The sequence below is a fragment of the Cryptomeria japonica genome, chromosome 2, assembly GCF_030272615.1.
Source record: "Cryptomeria japonica chromosome 2, Sugi_1.0, whole genome shotgun sequence".
NCBI lineage: Eukaryota > Viridiplantae > Streptophyta > Pinopsida > Cupressales > Cupressaceae > Cryptomeria > Cryptomeria japonica.
Window position 1 is genome coordinate 518,265,052 of NC_081406.1, and position 19,017 is coordinate 518,284,068.

At 36.5% G+C, this 19,017-nt stretch overlaps 1 protein-coding gene across 1 annotated transcript in view; it reads right to left on the bottom strand.

Annotated features, from left to right (window-relative positions):
* LOC131035270 (uncharacterized) overlaps positions 1–19,017 on the bottom strand; it is a 249,602-nt gene that overhangs the window by 150,390 nt on the left and 80,195 nt on the right. The window contains exons 4-5 of the mRNA XM_057966940.2: positions 2,787–2,845; positions 2,671–2,708 (exon numbers count right to left, since the gene is read on the bottom strand). Of these exons, the coding sequence (XP_057822923.2) occupies positions 2,671–2,708; positions 2,787–2,845 (97 nt within the window). The remainder of the gene's footprint in view (positions 1–2,670; positions 2,709–2,786; positions 2,846–19,017) is intronic.

Genomic DNA, 19,017 nt, shown 5'->3' on the forward strand with positions numbered 1-19,017 from the left:
AACGACTTAGGATTATAAGCATACCTCAAAGGCGAAGAGTGTGTAACTTAGCAAAACACGTGACTGTTTTTTAGGGCCTTTTTTGCAAATCCGAAACCATAAATGCACATAAAACGGTTTGATCAAAGCTTAGAATCCAACGCATTTATGGTAGAGCCAAAAATGCCTTGAGAATAGAGGGATTCAATCCTCCAAATCATAGCAAAACGCATAAATGCATGATTCAGAAAAAACGGCTTCAAGAAGACAAATGGCGAAAAACGGTTTGCACAAATGCACAAAAAAATGGGTTTTGAATCCTTCAAAGTTGCAGGAAATCCACACTTGGAAGGAATCCCTAAATTTCCTCCAAAAAATTCGAACCCAAATCAGCTTGCAATGGCATGGAAGAATTTCGGGCTTCGGAAACAAAACAACAAGTTTTACAAAATATTCATATTTTTGCCTTTAAGGCAAATTTCGGGTTTTAGAAAAGAAATTACAAGTAAAATTACTTGTAATAGGGAAATAGAATTCCCTTTACAAGTGATTTCACTTAAAACATGTAAAGGGGTTTTAAAATCCCATTTACAAGTTATATTTTAACACTTAAAGTCAAGCTACTGGTAATGGGGGTTTTACAAGTTTTATAAAAACTTGCAATTGGAGAAAGATTCCCCTACAAGCCTAAAAGCTTCAAGGGGGTTTTGAAAAACAAATTACCAGTTACTGGTAATCATCGAAAAATTCCCCTACATTGAAGCAAAAACATAACAAACGGACTAGATACGCGACGAAATTCGAAACGTAGCTTGAGGATGGATCAACGATCGATCCAGTCCAAGGATGGGGCAAATTTCCACCTCGAGAAGCGTGCCATAGAATAAAAATTTCCATTTTTTAACAAAAATTTCTATGTGATAGTCCAATTTTTGAAATCAAAAATTGAGGACAACAAATTGTAACATTGTAATAATCAATAATTGTAGTGATAGTTTATAAATTATATAATTATAATTTATAATTTTGATGTTTGAACATATACATATATATATATATATATATATATGGACGAACCCGAACCCGTACCCAAGAAAAAAAAAATTGCCGAATCCGTATCTGAATCCGAACCCGAACCGGTAACTTAGGATTTAGTTAATAAGCAGTGGCAAAATACATTTAAAGTTCTATGATCTAATATTCTTGAGCCAAAAAAGGCTTTCTTTAAATGGTTGTTTGTTCTTCAAAGGCTGCCCAATAAAATTAACTCTTCTGATATTGAGGTCTGTAACATCTGCAAGAAACCTGAAACCATAAGGCATATTTTTTTTGGCTGTTTTTTTGCCAAAGAAATTTGGAAAATGTTGTATGCTGATTTGAAAGGTTGGGAGGACAGAGGGGAAATTAACTGAAAAGAAATTCTCATTGGAACTGCGACTAATTTGAACAAAGAATATAATTTATTTTGGCTTTCTTTTTCTACTGAATTTTTATGGGTTTTTTGGAAAGCAAGAAATGAGAAAAAATTCCAAGGCACAAAGAGGACACTTACTGAGTTTATAAAAAGACTCATGTTCTACAATTTCTATGCACGTTACACTAACAATGGAGGTGTCTAAAGTCAAGTTTATGAAGCTGCTAAAAGAGGGTACAATCAAGGTAAAGAAGTCTGAGATAAAGTATGGACTGCTATGGCCGTTCAATAAAGCAGAAAACATCCCTTTCCTGCATCGTTATCTGAATTTCCAAATGAAGTATATCTCTTTTTTTTTAAATCAAATCTATAATATTTCACAAGCTCAAATATTTATTGTAATCTTCCTCGTTCTAATAATAGCATACATCTTAGGTCCAAGGGGTTGAGCTTAACTGGCTAAAACACTGGGTTCTCACTGTGGAGACCCAAGTTCAACTCCCAATAGGGACATCTGAAGTGAAATTCTAAGTTGTGACTCTTGGTCTTCCATAGGATGGGGAAGGTCTTGGGGTCAATCTAATGGAACTCTAAGTTGTGACTCTTGGCCTTCTATAAGATGAGAAGGTCTTGGGGTCAATATAATCAAACATAATAATAATAATTCAAAGATATGTAATGGGGATGGGGCCCCCTACTGTGTCCCCACTGGTTCATAGCTCCAGTCAAAAGCTATTCAGGCTTCGGCCAATTACCAATCAAAAAAAAAAAAAAATAGCATACATCTTAAAAATTGCTTGTGTAATGAGCTAAAACCATATGCAAATCAATCCAAAGAAAAGCCTAGTTTATTTATGCCACACCTTATTACAATAAGAGAATATTATCAGTTATATGGCAGCTCCTTGGGTTGATATTTAAAAGCTATTTATATACAAATTCTAACATTTCAGATCATGATTCATTTTTGTATAAAAAATTTCATGATTGGCTTGCACAATTAGCCAAAATTGAATAGTTTAGCTTTTGACCTGGCACATACGTAATCATCCAATACAATATAAAGGCACTCAATAGAGATATTAACCACTTTAGTCAAGAAGTGATCAATGAAATAGTTTCTATGAGTATCTAACTATACAATCCAGTGATGAGGGTAGAGGATTTTGTACAATATTCAGGTAAAATATTGCATGCCTTATCACATGGAAAAACACAACCAAACAAATGCAATGATTAGATGCTAGCTCCAAAAGAATGGTAGGAACTTCACTCACGGATATTTTGTCAACAACGGATCTCCTGTGATAGATTTCTGGAAAAGGGTAAAATGAGAATTAAACAAAATTACCAGTAATTTAAGAATGAAAATGAAACAGTATTCAACACAAACCTTAGCCCATGGAAGATCATCGTCAGAACAGCCCCTTGGAAACCCATTGTATCCTATTCCTAAAATGTCAATGAAAGCAAATTCAATAATCAGGAAACTAATGTTAAACCACATGGAATTAATGACCCAAAATGTTGCTCTATTAGGGTATAAGCTATGATCCAAAAAGTAATATTGTGCATTGTGTAATAGGCTTTACCTCTTTGATAGAGTACACACTAATAAAGTAGAAAGAATCTTTTCACTTTTTACGTACGTAAAGGAATTTCGGTTTCAACATCAGCATTCTAAAGGATAACATACACTAATGTGACTCTTGTTGTTTTAAGAAAATAAATAAGTAGAGATTCACATATTTTAATTTGTGTATCCAAGCAACTCATGACTAAACCATTGGCAATTTTAATAAATTAAAACTGCATATAGCCCAGTTATAGAAATCACATAATACACACATGTTTTTCTCATTTGAGATCCCCATTTTATTTTAAAACATGTGAGGGCAAGATCAATTCCAAATTTGATTATATTATTTTGAAAATTACAGTCCTCAAAACCAATCATAAGTATCATATTAAAGATATTAGAAAAAAATCATAGCCTTTCATCTCATATGCAATATTCCACATGCAAATGGAAAAAAGACAAGAATGCTTATTAATAAGTCATGTTTGAATAAATTAAGTACAACGGAACGTGACATTAAACTTTTCTGCTCAACCCATAGGTCAACCTTCACTGAAAAGGGTTACAACCGAACTCAGTCTCAAAAAGGAAAATGCTTCTCCCCTCTAATCATTAGAACCAAAGATGCAAATATCTTAATCGGCAATAAATCTTTTGGCCGAAAATTATAAATAAATTGGGAATCGGCAAAAAAAGGGAGAATATCGGCAATAAATCGGCAAAATTATCGAACATTTGAAAATATATAATTTTTTAAAATATAAATATATTAAAAAATTATAATTAAATTCACCATCATTTTTTATTTTGATTCTTAAATAATAAATATATTAAAATGATGGATGTGCAAAATCTATTAAAGGTTCGTTAAATTAAATTAAATGGTAATCTAGGTCAGGCTAAAAATGTAATTAAATTAAATGGTACCCAAAAACCTCCTAACTTACTATACTGGTATACCCAAAAATGATGAATGCATCGGAATCAAAGCTGAAATCGGAATCAAAGCTGAAATCGCGTGGAAGTTGTCGTCGTCGCCAAAATCACATGTTTTATTTTCGTTGCCAAAGTCGCTTTTAGGGTTTCAACTTGCAAAAAAAAATTCTGCATTTTTAAATGAGATTTTTCAGTTTTAAATCGTGTTTTTGTCGCGATTTTTTGCACCCTAAAGTCGCAATTTTTTAAAGAAAATCATCTGCGATATAAACAGCGATTAAATCTTTTCCGAAATTGAATTGCAATTTATCACCATTTATCGCGATTTAGGCAATTTTTCACGATTTTATCTTCTCTCAATTAAGGAGTCCTATTCCATTATTGGGTACATTGTTTGTGACTGACCTACATTGATGCATTCTACCTCAACTCTGAAACTGCTTGCAGAGAGCCCTATCAAACACAAAAAATCTGACAAAATAGTCAGTTTTCATGCACATGAAGTGGCAAGAGTTTACAAAGAATATATAGTCAGTTCCCAGTAATAATTTTTTTCTGTAACCTCTAGTCCTATTGACCTACTTTTGGTCATCTATTGACATTAATATAAATTCTTATTTGAGTATTTAAATTCAAGATCAATTTCTAACCTATTTTAGAGCTATACATAAATTGTGGCTAAGATTTCGGCTACTACATTGCTTGTAGATGTTGTATTCTATAAATGTAATTCACATGGTAAATGTGTAAATTTGTAATATTAGCAAACGTTTGGATTCGTCCTATTGTAGTGTGATAATATGCTAGCCCAATGAGAATAATATCTCAGGTTTCAACCTCATTGGTAACCTCCCATGCCCTAACTGTGGGAAAAATGGAGGGAAAACTTGATTATAATGTGAATTAGTCATTTGCAGAAAAAAGTAACCTTTTATGACTGTAATGTATAATAGAAAGTAGAGGCATTAAGCAATATAAACAAGGATTCATGAATCCAGAAAAGAAGGTGAGGGGAAAGAGGGAAAGCATTTGTCTTGTCATTTTATTTTAAATATTATACAAACAAATTTATGTGATTTCATTTGTATGCATGCATGTGGCACATAAATGATAACCCTAGCCCTAAGATCTATCACTATATTTCTATATTATCATGTGACATGAAACATGTAAGCCATATATACAAAATATTTAGTATATCACATTAGTCACCACAACATCACATCTAACAATGCATACAGTAATTGACAAGAGTTACAGATGTGCTTTCTACTTCTTTAACTGAAGCTCTTGGTCCCAAGCTTATTAACTTTTTGTATTCTTATTTGTCTTAACCTTGCTCACCAGCCATTAGATCGGGCTTGAGATCAACAATGGGCACAAGTTTCTCGAGCAACAAAAATTCTCCAGATGTGAAAGCTTCACTAATGTCTCTCTCCAAGGCAAGCCCTGCATTAAGCCTCTTCTTTATTTTTATTTTTAGGCAATCTTGACGGCTATTAGATAAAACTTAAATGTAAGATTGACAACTGTTACAAAACTTAGGAAGCTTTGATAGAGATTGACAGTAACAGGTTTTTGATAGGGTGATGAAAATTGCAAAAAAAGACCAAGGAAAAAACCTTATGCACTTGTGAACAGCTTGTTATCAATGAAGCCTGCACCCTTTGCTAAAGCTGTGAACTTCAGCTCCCTATTGAAACATGGGAACACTTCAAGGTTGTGGGTAACCTAAAACTCAAGTGGACCTCCAGAGTAAACTGGTTCTTTTCAAAATCTTCACCTAAACTAACAATTTCTTCAGGGAAAAGAGTGACGAGGAGGGCATATGAAGCTAAAATCTAACCCTAAGGTGATGCACCAAAATGATATGTTGAAAAAAACTTAAAAGTAAGAAAGAGTGACACACAATATGGCAGTAATAAAACTCTCTTTCACAACCCAAAAAAAGATAACCTTTGCATCAGTAATTTATAAGGAGGCTAGATAACCACAGTCCTAGGAGGAAAGAAAAACTTTCACAATCCAAAAAACAGATAACTACTAACAAACAGCTTATAACCTACAAATGATTATTCCCCTGCATAAAGGCACCAATATGAAAAGATACAGCTCCAAGGACAAGAAAACTCACAAGAATCTACACTAAACAATAAGGACCCACAATAACAGAAGAAAATGGGAAGGAATGAACTAATTGTTATTGCAAAAGGTATCCCCAACCTGTACTATTCCAAAAGATGTGTTACAAAATCATTCATTTTCTATAGAAAGAACTCAAAAAATTACAATCTGCCAAGAATAATGAACAAGTAAGTACCCTTAAAAGAGAAGGAAAGCAGTATATATGCTGCTTCCAACAGCTGCATCCCACAAAGCAAAACCTAACCACTTGGTCGAATTCCACCCAAAAAGCCCACTTTTAGGGTCAAAAACAAGTGTAAAACTGAAAAGACTTGAACAAAAAGTCAAGCCACCCCATGCTCTGCCATAAAAGTTCCTAAATGCATCATAAATGGCTCCAAAATATCCCTGACAGGCCTGCAAGCCTTCATTAATGCAAAAAATATCTTGACTCCCTAATAAAGGTAAATAAATATCTAATAAAGTGATCCTTTATTATTATCGCTTCATCAAATATTTTTATTCATTCCATTTTTACAATAAAGTCAAGATATTGATAAAAATTCAATAAAGTGATAATGCTTTACTTTAATAAACATTTCCACACATCTATACATTAGGATCCAAGTAATATAATAAGTAATTCAATAAAGTGATAATTAATTCCACTTTGATGAATATTTACCTATTGCATTTTTACATTTATCAATTTGTAATTTCACATATAACATTTATTAAGTAATTTATAAATTTTTACTTAATAGACATTTATTTTTATTAAATAAATAAATATTTATTCAGTGATAATTAAATAAATTATTTAATAGATACTATGTGTGAAAATATAAAATGATAAAATGTAAAAACTTGTCCCTCCCCTAGGCATTTTTCGGGGGTATAGAGAGGAGAAAGCAAAATAAAAAATAAAAATAAAAGCAAATGCCTTAGGCAATTCAAAATACACTTTAGGGAAAAGAAACCCTAAAATGATTCATTTTCTCCTCTCTTTTGGCATTCGACATTTTAAACTCCTCCTGTTGCGCAAATGAAGATGCAACACCGCCATGGGGTTTTGGAGGTCTGAAAGGCTAGAAAAGATTTCCTGCCGAGTCGAAGAACATTTATTTGACACTTTGCTATGTGTTGGGTGCCACCATCTTTGAAAATATGGAAAATTTTCAAAGACTTTGCAGGCTCGATTTGATCTTCTGTCAATTCACTATGTGATTTGGGAGCTGCCATGGGGATTTTGCTGAGGGTTTGAATGAATTTTTGGACAGCCTTCATTCTGCCATTACTCTTGTCGCCATAGGTAAGATCTTCCTGCTCCACGCATAGCAATCTGGCTTTGAACAATTATAATGACTGAAAAAGAGAAAAAAAAAAAAAGCTATAAATTCCTCCTTTTTCCTTCTCTGTTTGATCTGCTCGAAATGCTCTTGGTGATGAACTTGTGCTTAAATTTGTAACTGTGTTTACATGGATGTATACTTCTGTTGTATACCTCCTGCAGGTTGTGGGTTTTTTTCTTTTAAAATTTGCATATTGTTGTGTATTATAAGACGCATTTCTTCAAAAGAAATCGATGGCCCTTTTCTTCAAGAACCTCATCTTTTGACGTGACAAATCTGCCTGCTCTCTGATTTTTTACAATTACAATGTTGTTTTATGTTGCTTCCTTTTGAAGATTTTGGAAAGCTCACAGTGCACATTTTATACTGCTATAATCCTGCTTATGGCTGCTATACTGCAATAAGTCTGATGATTGTGTTTGTTTCAGGCCTTTGTATGCTATAAACTCTTGAATTAGTCACTATCATGGTGGCTGCCCTTAAAAATTTACACTGTCAGACCTATCTCTTGTGAATAATATGACTGTTTGGCAAGATAGGCATTATCCCTACTTACCAGTCAATGTACTAATGTTCATGGCTCCGTACTTTCAATAAGCTCATTGTCTGGAATCTTTGCACTCTTGGCTGACTGTGATGTGAATGGATTCTGTATTTTCTCGGTGAGATAGTCATCATGATTTGATCTGTGCTCTTTGTTCCTTTTGCTTGAAATAATGGACTATCTCACTCTAAGGCTGCTATTGTTGATTGCCATTAAAGACTGTTCACTGTCTTAATGTGGGCTCACTGAGAATGTAGCATTTTGGCAACAACAAAAATAACTTTCCAGCTTCTTTTCCTTTATATTTTGACAATCTTTGTATTGGGACTGTTATTGTCAACTGGATCAGACCTTTGCTCCATTGTACCTGCTTAACAATGCCTTTTGGAAACTCACATTTAATGCTCTTAAATGCTTTGATTGGGCTATTCACCGTGTTTCAAGACAGCAAACATATCATAATATCTCTGGACTGCATGTTGACTGTAACTATTAATTGATGCGCTAGGCTGCTTTTATTTGTCACGAAGTCATATTGTTGTCCTCCTTATATCCGTCTCACCTCAGGTCTATCCCTCTGTAAATGATTGCAAACCCTTCTGTGACTACATACTTTACTCCGAAACTATATCCTTGTTGGGTGTATGGCCGTGCTTTGATGGTATATGATTGCCTCACTATTTGTAGTTGTTCTTGAAAAATTATGGTTCGCTGCTATGTGCATATTGGAAACCTTGTCAATCATTGCAGGATGACTGCATCATTGTTTAAAAGACAAATACATGCTTTTCTCTTAATTACTGAAATGGTATCTATTGTTGTTCATAGAGTGCTTTAACAACCTTCTCTGATTTTATTTGACTAAGACACACCTGGTTATGATTTTGACAGTAATGTCTATCATTGAGCTTATGAAGTTGCTTTTTGCTTTGATTTAACTGTACTTGTCCTAGGACTGCTATGTACCTTGCCCATTCTGTAATAGCATGTTGGGCTCAACCCTTGTGGGAGCCCATTTCACCCCACATGCTGAAAATGAACATGATCAGATTTGTAGCTGCACACGAAATAAACATATTAGATAAAAATATGCCTATGTATGATGATTTTCTTGATTTCTTCTGATCTGATGTTTCTCCTTTTGAGACTCCTCTGTGATGCTGATTATATGCATCTGATGCATGTAGGGACTACATATACATGCATGTGTTAGTATACATGTTAGGAATGTAATCAGCCATTGCTTAGAACAAAATGTTCTAACTCATCGTATATTTAACTCTTTTGCAGATACCAGAAGACAGACACAGACAAGGACGAAGCAGCAATACAAAGGCAATCATCGAGGCTACTCCAACCGTACCAGTCATCCAAGCAATGATTGGTTCCACTTTCAACATGCTCTCTTTTCTTTTATACTCATGCATACATGCCTAGTATCTCTTTCTTGCACCAGGTGTGTATAGCTAGTCTCGCGGCTCTTTGTGTGGTACGCATATTTGAATATCAATAAAAATACCTCCTTTTTCAGAGGAGATGTTTCTCTCCTTTGTTGTTATGAACTAGAAGCATTGAAATGTAATCTTTAGTTCACTCTTTCTTTATGCACATGAATGCCACATAGAAGAATAAAATGTACCTCTCTTTCATTCGCAAATCATGATTGGTCTACCTAATTGATCTAGGAGTAAAATTAGGTAACACAGCTAAAAACAAATAATGCATCAAAATGACTACAATTTGATATCTCAAAAAACATATTTGGGAATTTACCGGTGCTGTCTTGCTAAAATAAGGTCTAAATATTTTTTGGAATTTTGTTTCTTTCAAAATCAAGAAAGAAAAAAATCCCGACAAGGAATTTCTTCCAATGTAATTTCCCTAGCAAGACAATTAGCTCAAATCCACTAAATTTTATACAGTCAACTCAAATCCTAGCTCTGTTCGACCACCAAGTTCCCAGTGTGGCCAATGTGATAGCATACAGAGACTAGAATGAAGATAATTAATATAACCAACAACTTATTGGAAGCTAACCGACCAAATTACAATAATATCAACCAACAAAATCAACCAATGCCAAAAATGGCAGATAATGATATGTGAATCCCGATCATGCCAAATTGGCAAATAATGATATGCAAATCCCGATCATGCCAAATTGCCAGATAACAAGTGGAAATGCATTAATGCCAAAATGACAGACTATATCAACTGATTCCATGTCAATTCAAGTTGGTTGTAATGAATCATGTATTTTGAGGACAAGAATATTAATTGTCATACATGTGGTTTTCTAAAATGTGTTTTTAAATATATTTTTCAAATAGATGTACCAAAAAAATATTAAGTATTAAATATGTGACACAAATATGAAAAATATTTCTTGACAAATTTTTTACACATTATTGAAAGTTTTACCAATTTTGTTTCAATTGGCTTAAATTTGGTTCCATGTTAGGGTTAAAGTTCAATTTCCAGTTTAGTGTTAGGATTGAATATAGAGGTAGGTTTTGGTATAGGTTTAGGTTTAGGGTTTGGTTTCATATTTAATTATGATTAAGGTTAGGGTTATATTTTATTCAAGCTTGGATTTAGGGTTTTATTTTTCATGAAAATTAAAATTATAGTTAGAGTTATGGTTCAATTTTTTGTACTGGTTTAGTAAATATTATTATATCATTATGCTTTATTAAGTGTTAGAAAAACAATTCAATTATGATGACAACTTGATTAGGGTTAGGGTTAGGGTTTAATTTCATTCAAGGTTAGACTAATAGGATTCAATCTGGTAGAGAGTTAGGGCTTTATTTGTTGTATTGTTAGTCTTAGGGCTCATTTGGTTTAGGTTTAGGGTTTCATTCTATGTATAATTAAAGTTATGGTTCAACATATAAATATGTATAATGTTTTTGATAAATTAATTATATTATATTATATAAAACATGTTGATTATAGAAAAATTATAAATATAGTTAATATTGATTATGTTAGGAATCAATCAAGTTCAATCGTGATTAGGATTTAGTTAATGTTAGGACTTAATAATGGTTAAAATTAGAAATTAATTAGAGTTACTATTGAACTAAGGTTAGGGTTCAATGTGGAAAAAATTGGAAAAGATTCATTTTGACATTTGATTTGGACAAAATTAATATTTGCTATTTGAATAGGTTTCGAGTTAGGGTTCATTTAGTTTAGGGGTAAGGTTCAATTTAGATTACCGTTTTTTAAGAACAAGGATTCAATTAGGTTTAAGATTAGCATTGAAATTGGATTAGTGTTCAATTATAAATGTACAACTAGCTTATCTATCTTAATATAACTAGATAAATTACGTCGAGATATATCCTCCTTCAGGCATCTTTTTTTTCTAAATTTCAAATATTGAGTGTTTGGAGATCATATGACATGTGTAATGTTTCAATTATGGCTCTTATATTCTCTAAATGCATTAATTTCTTTATGCTTTTTTGTAAAACTACGGTTTTTTTTTTGCCTAGTGTTTCGCAAGTCTTTCACGAGTCCAAGTCCGAGTCCAATTTTTTGGTTTGCCGAGTCTGTGGCGAGTCCGAGTTTTAAAATTTTGATAAATTGGGCTAAGTTGATTAGCAACAATCTAGATGTGTAGTTGAGGAACTTAGAAAGGACAAGAACATTCTATATGTGTTCTTATGTGGTATATTTGTTGGCCAGGAACATAAGATATAAAGGATTGATATGTAAAGGCAAAATAGGACTTAAGCGAGGTCAACTCAAGGTGTACGATTGTTATCCACACTTGCAATTGCACGTGAAAGAGAGAAGAGTAAATGATGCATTCTCAATGTACCTCACTCGTTTACTACAAGGTGGAACACACAAACAATTATCAAAGGAAGCTATGGCGCTAGTAAAGAAATTTGGCTCGCAGTTCATCTATTGTCCAACATTCGCATACATAGGAATTCAGGGGTGCACATATCATCCATATAAACTTCCTAGATATCTGACTGACAAGATGGTGCTACTTGAGGTGGTGGGGCAATTAATTGAGTTTGATTTCATTCAAAAGGAGAAGCATAGGCCTGGAGTATCCTTTCCTATTTCAATTGGTAAGTGTTGACGTGTCGAAAGTCGTATCGCTACAACTCTCTCCGATCAACGCAGAATAGAATGTTGAATATCCTATCCTCTTGAAATAAGGAAATCCCTAATGCTGTTTGGTTTGATCATGTGGGCATGACCACAATGTTTTGGTTGTCAGGTCTTGATTGCAAGATAGCTCAACGGTTTGATGTGTTTTGCTGGAAACACAAAGGGGACTGATGTTTGTGGATGGATTTGGCTTGAAAGGTCTCAGACATGATTTCCCCTAGGCTCTATGAATTGATTCATCTGATTTTGCAGTATGTTTGATGCTACCATGGATACTTTACTGTCCGATTTTTTTTTTTAAAGGGAAAGAGGTAAAAGGGAGAAGGAGGAAGCTGATAGACAGAAACCTTGCAATAATCAAATTTTATTTCGCCAGTAATTCACACAACTAGATAAAATTGATGCAATCTCCAAAGGGGAAACAGATTTTCATGTTATTAAACATAAACGCTGAATTTAAGACATTCACACATTCCATGTTAAATAACCGAACTAAGCATACTAGTGAGTTCAGACTAACCATGCAGAGGAACTGGCAATCAGCCAATCCTTAATGGTATGAACTAATATTTCTATCAGATATCAACTTGCACATATAATTTTGTAAAACAAAATGCATGACATAAATTCAAAGAGTGAAAAAATAGACCATGCACTCACATGAAACAATAACAACTTTAATCTTCATTAAGTCTAAATGTATTTCTCCAAAGTTTCTGCAACAGTCCAAGATTTCTTACTAAAGAATAAGGGAGAGACCATCCCTTATATAGACTTTCAAAAATGGATGAATGGCCAAGATCTAATCTTACAAGTGGCCCAGATTCATCCTATAAAACATGGCTGCCCATACCCATTAATGGATAACAAAATATCATCACCAACCAACAACTAACTAATAACTACCAACTACCAAACATAAAGCTGCTCCAAAAAGTGCACTTGCACGGAGCTCAAAAATTTACAATGACTTTGGAAGTCGGAAAGAAGCTTTATGCTGAAAAAGTGCATTTAGAACTTAAAAGAAACAGATATTTTCAAGAAAGCACTTTTTCTTTCCCCGAGGTAGGCTTTTTCTCCAAAAATTCAACTTCCCCTTGCAAGTAACCTTTCCAGATGTCCCGGTGTGCCGCGCGTTCTTCCCGAACACATTCTTGAAATTTTATACAAACAGAGAACAATTCCTTATTAGAGGGAAAAGGAGGATTGCACATTTTGAACTGCGTGCCCTCGAGATGAGTGTCCACTATCCTTAGTCGCTCGCGCCAATCTGATTGTTGATCTTTGAAACGTAATATGTCTGTGTGCATCTTGTTGATGCATTCTATGTCTTCCACAGAGTATGCAGTTTTATCTGCCTTCAACCTGGCATTCCATCGCGACACCACATCAACATCCTCCATGGTATCCGTCCAACCAATCACCAATGCCTTATGGATATTTTTCGATATTGGACAAGTCCTCGCATTCCTCCCAAATTTTCCTAACAATGTCTGCCATGTCCATTTTCATCCTGACAATCCAATACCACTCTTTGAAAGTATTGATATCATAGGGATCCAAAAAAGAATGCAGTGCAGGAATCTGAGTGTGAGTCCAGAAAAGAGCCCTCATGAGTGGTTGAGCCAAGCCAATTATTTCCTGGATTTTGGCGTACTCCCTTTGTACCTCTAGCATCTTTATCCGAGCTACATGTATTTTGAGTGTTACTTCAAACACATCATTAATAATCTTCTTTCCTTTTACCTTAATGCCCCGGATCCATTCTCTGACGGCCTTGGCAATGTCACGCACTCCTTCAAATTCAGCTGTAGTCTTTTGTGCTGGTGCCAATGGGGGAACATGGGATTCAGCGGTATGTTGCAGCGGCCTTAACAGGTGGTCTACGTACCCCTCAACCTGCTTTGCACGAGCTCGGTACATATCCCTTTCAGCAGTCATTTCATCTAGTTGTCTGAGCATATCCTGCACGAAATCTTTGAATTCTTCCCTCTCCTGCTCTTTGGTTGCTCGCCCTATTGGAATGGACATGATGCTATAGTCGGCCAATGCAACCTGATCTGCAGGTTTGTCTGCAGGTGGGGCAGCAATATAAATCGTACGATTCCTTTGCTCATCTTTGGTAATCCTGGAGTAAGTCTTTGGCTTTTTCTTTCCTTTAGCTTTTATTTCTCCTATCCAAGAGAAGATATTCTCCAAGTCAATTGGTGGCTTGACAGCCGCTTTCCGCTGTGCCCGAGCTATCAACCAGTCACAAGGAATGGTTTGCCAAGACGTGACTACTAAATCCCCACTATGTTCTTTGGATGCCCCAGCTGATCCACTGCCTATCTGCAACTGATCAGACACTAAAGGAGGAATGGATGCAGTATCCAATCCTTTGCTCACGGTTGAGTTCTCTCCCACCTCACTGAGTAACTGATGGGTATCCTCTAATAGTGGTTGTTCTTCAGTTTTGCTAGGTTCTTGGGCTCTATCTTCTTCCCTTTCTCCCTCAACCGTGGTGTCATCCTTGTTGCTGCAACTCATGCCTACTCTCCTGTGTGAGCTCTTGTTTACCAATCCCTTGATCAGGTGCAATCTCTCCTTCCTCGACCTGATTATCATGTCCATCCAAACCAATGATCCTTGCCTTCGATTCTTGCTCATTTTGTATTTGAGGATTATTTACCTCTGATGCAACGGGATCATCCTGTGAAGGTGGAGTTGGAAGGTGATCAAGTTCAATCACATCATCCTCTGGACTGGGGTCCTTGGATGAGGAAGTAACCTCTAGTCTCCTGACTGGGATCTTTTCTCTTGTCCTTTTTAACGTCTAAATCCCCCTATTGGCTCTTGCCTTCTTTCTCTTTTTTTCAAGTTTCTCAACCTCTTCTTTTGGCGCGCTTGAGGTTCCTTCGTCTTCTGAAGACTAGGAATTGAGACTACCCATCAAATTTTATGTGAATTAGGTTCCTTCATGGGTTAGCCTCTCTAATTTTTTGGGATAGCCAGTTATCTGTGTACCTTCTTGGACCCTCCATGACAACTTCAAAATCTGTGATAGGGTCCTGAGTCCAATCAATGGCTGGCGGGAGGTCCTTGACTGCATCAAATTCCCGGACTTGCAAGCAATTTCCATAAACTGTTACCTGATTCGGAACCTGACGATACTCATAAAGTCGCATTTGTTGAACACTCAACCTTGAATATTCCCGCCAACGGACCTCAAAGTCATCTGAACAATTGCTCCAATAGTCCTCTATTGATGCCTTGGCCCTGTAATGCTTGTCGTAGGCCTTCTTTCCCAATCCATCATGATCAAAGCATTTCCTAGGAAATGTTCCTGTAAGCAATAGGAGGTCAGTTCGTCGAATGACTCCTCGTCCTGCACTGAATTCTTGAAGTGCACATCAAGGTTACCTAAGATCATGGGGAAGGTGAATCCTGACTACTTTTTGTCCCTGAGTAAGCTGCCTGCTAGGTGTGTCTGCCTTGCCACCTCCATGAGGACTAACCTATCTAATGGGTAAGGCGGAAGCCAATACGGTGTTCCCTCAAAGCCGGCTATTCTGATGTAGGTGAATCTGGGGAACTGGATGAACCATGCACCATATTTCCGGATCAGGGTAGTAGCATGCTTTGATAGCCTTATGTGCAACCCTCCTTGCATCAATCTGACTATGCGCATTGTAAAAGCGTCATTGACCCGCTCATATTGACCAATCGCATATGCAATGTTATTCTTTTCTCTTTGGGCTACTTCATAGTAACGCAACTAAGGATAGCAATCATATACCTTCACTTGATTTGGCCCGTTCCCAATCTCACCTCTCTTGATTAAACCTGGCAACGACTGATGTCGAGCAAACATATAGACCAGGTAGGAGGTCATAGAGAAGTACTTCTTCTCCTCGAGCTCAACCAGCTGTGTATGAATATTATCGCTAATAATTTGAGCCCAGTCAATCTTAAATTTCCCACCAAAGACTTGCTCGGTGAAGTAGAACATCCATTCCTCAAAGAGATTGGACTGCGGAAGTCACTTTTGTGGGTCTTTTTGCTGATCCTAATGCTTGGGGGTCTTCTTTCTTCGAACCACTCTCGTTTATCAGTGTTTTGCACGCAGTAGGACTCTCATCATAAGCAATTTGGGCATCATCAATGGTTACGGTAGTAGGATTATCAAGAAACGGGATATCAAATGCTTCCCCAATGGCCTCAAGTGTGAAGTCGGCCATTACCATTCCTTTCAACACCACTAATCTGGTTTCTGGCTGATAATGCTTAGCGGCTTCAACCACTAGTTCATAATTCTGCACGGTCGGTGGGAAACCAGTAGCTTGAGCAATACCACTCTCCAACATCCGTTGGGGCTTGCCATAGGCGTTAGGAGAGTACACCCTGTTCCTGAAATCTTGAATATCAATATGTTTCAGGTCTGTATCTCCTATATTGTCCCACACACTTTGGACCTTGGACTCTTTGACTCCTCCTTGGTATTGGTACTTCATTTTCTCGAACTTGCGGAAAACGTCAGCTTTGGAAGTCTGTGATGTTTCGATTGCGTTAGGTACCTTTGAAGACTCTGTCGCTGATTTAGGCATTTATCCTGCACAGCTGGACACAAATTATGAGGCAAACTTGAGGAAAAATGTGGGTTAGCAATGCCAGAAGACGGTGTTAGCATTAAAATTAATGATCAACGAGATAATCAAAATTTGAAAACATTGCTAAAACACGACATTTAAACAATTTTAATTCTTATCGTTTGGGAATTGAATGCAATTTGAAGTTGAAAATCATTTTGTTTGGTTAACTGTTGTTCTCAATGCAGATTTTCAAAATGTTGTTCCTGATTGCTGATGGCGAAAAGTTGCAAACGTTATTGGATGGCGCGATTCAGCGCTCCAAGTTTTCAGTTTTGTTTCACACTGAATGTTTCAAAGATGATCGTGCTTGCAATTATCCGGAAAGATGATCCTATGTGCTTTGGATTCTTGGAAAGTTTGAATTTTGAAAGTTGTTGGTCGTTGATATCGAATGAGTGTCTTTAAACGATGTCCCTCCCTATGCTAATGATTTGGAACTTGAAAAAGATTTCAGTTTAAAAGTGTTTTATTAAAGGGAGAATCAAATGTTTCAGGGGTGCTTGGAACGATGCTCCGATGTTTAGTTTAGGCTTGAAACCTCTAAAGTTTGCCTAAGTTCGAAATTTCAATCTAAAGGCCAATTTTGACAGTTGGTTGTTGTTTGATGCTTTCCTAAATTATAACCTTCAAAGTTTTCACTTATTCACATTTACATTCTAACCCTAGGTAAAAGAAACATGGTTATTCACTAAATGCAACAATCTAACCTTTCAAGGGCAAATTTCGAATTTACCTAGTAATGACTGGGAAAGTTTGTTGACTGTGAAAACTACTGAACCCCAACGGTTTGGAGCAGAGAAACGAAAATCGCCCGAAATTGCCCAAACTCGGCGAGTCCGAGTCCGAGTCAGGCCAAACGAGTCCCAGGGGCTCGGACTCGGACTCGGCCGAGTCTGGAGAGTAAACTCGCCAGACTCGCCGAGCTGGCGATTTTGGCTCAAAATCGCCAGACTCGCCGAGTCCTGAGCCCCAGACTCGGCTACTGGCTGGGTTAATAAAATGACAAAAAAAAAACATTTTAAAAAGTTTTTTTAAAAAGTAATAAGTTTTTTTGGAAGGGCGAAATTTGACATTTTGGTCTCTCCGTCAGGATTATTTTATGGAATATAACATTTAAGTATAAGTGACATTTCCTTATATCTTTCTTCTTTCTTATACTTTAAGTTATATTCCATATATACTGTCAGGATGTTTGAGAGTGGTTTCGGGCCTCCAGGAGTTATATTGCAAAATCTAGTTTTTGGAGGATTCTTCAGTTTTCCAGACTTAGTCAAATTTCAGGATCAGGACATTCCAGACTTAGCCAAATTTCAAGGCATTTGAAGATCAGGATGACATTCCAGACTTTATCACTCACCAACTTGACCTAGCTTGGACCTTCAAGAATGATACTCACCAAGCAAGACCCAATTAGCAACAAGTGCAAAACCAGGCCCTAAGGAAGACTCTCAAAGAAACCCTAATTCAGACTTGTAATAAGTTTTTTGGGCCTCGCGGGGCGCTGCCCCTCGACCTCGCCCTGTATCGCGACAGGAAGCGCGCAAGGGGCGCTGCCCCTTGACCCCACCTTGGGGGCGCTGCCCCCAAACCCCCGTCGAAAAATATGGGGGAAACTGTGTCGATAGAAGTAGAGAAAATTTAACCTCCGAGTCTGACATTGATTGGATCGACCAGGTAGATATAGAGGTTGAGACTGTAGCCATGGCAGAGGAGGAGCGGAGAGCACGAGCACAGACAGGAGATTCAGAGGCAGATAGTGACACGGATGTTCCTAATGTTGGTGAGCATGGCATGGTGTCACGGGGAGCGGCTATGGCAGTCGAATCATCCAGGAACTACCTTAGACGCCTTCGCAGGGGGCTGGGGCCGGATGGTGCAGGCTCCTCTGAGCCATAGACTTGTAGTTGTATTTACCTTTGGTATTTGTATGAAACATTTGATGATGATCATATGATGACATGGATTTTTTATTCCATGGGTTTTGTAATATTGTATACATTTGACAATATTTATATATCTATGTTTGTTATTTTCTTCAGCTACAATTTGCGTTTATGCTTATGTGATTGATGTATACTTGTGTATGTAATCAAATGAGCCGAGTTTGATGATGTTATTGTGTCTTTAAGGTGTATTCAATAAAGGGTGCATGAAACAAGTTTTAAATCTTAAAAAATCTCTAAATTTTTTGAGTTTTTCACTTTCCCGAGTCCAGCCGAGTCTGGAGCCGAGTCTGATGCCGAGTCCCGAGTCCGAGTCCGATTTGGCCTTGCCGAGTCCGAGCCGAGTCCGAGTTTCGTTTCTTTGGTTTGGAGAGATCT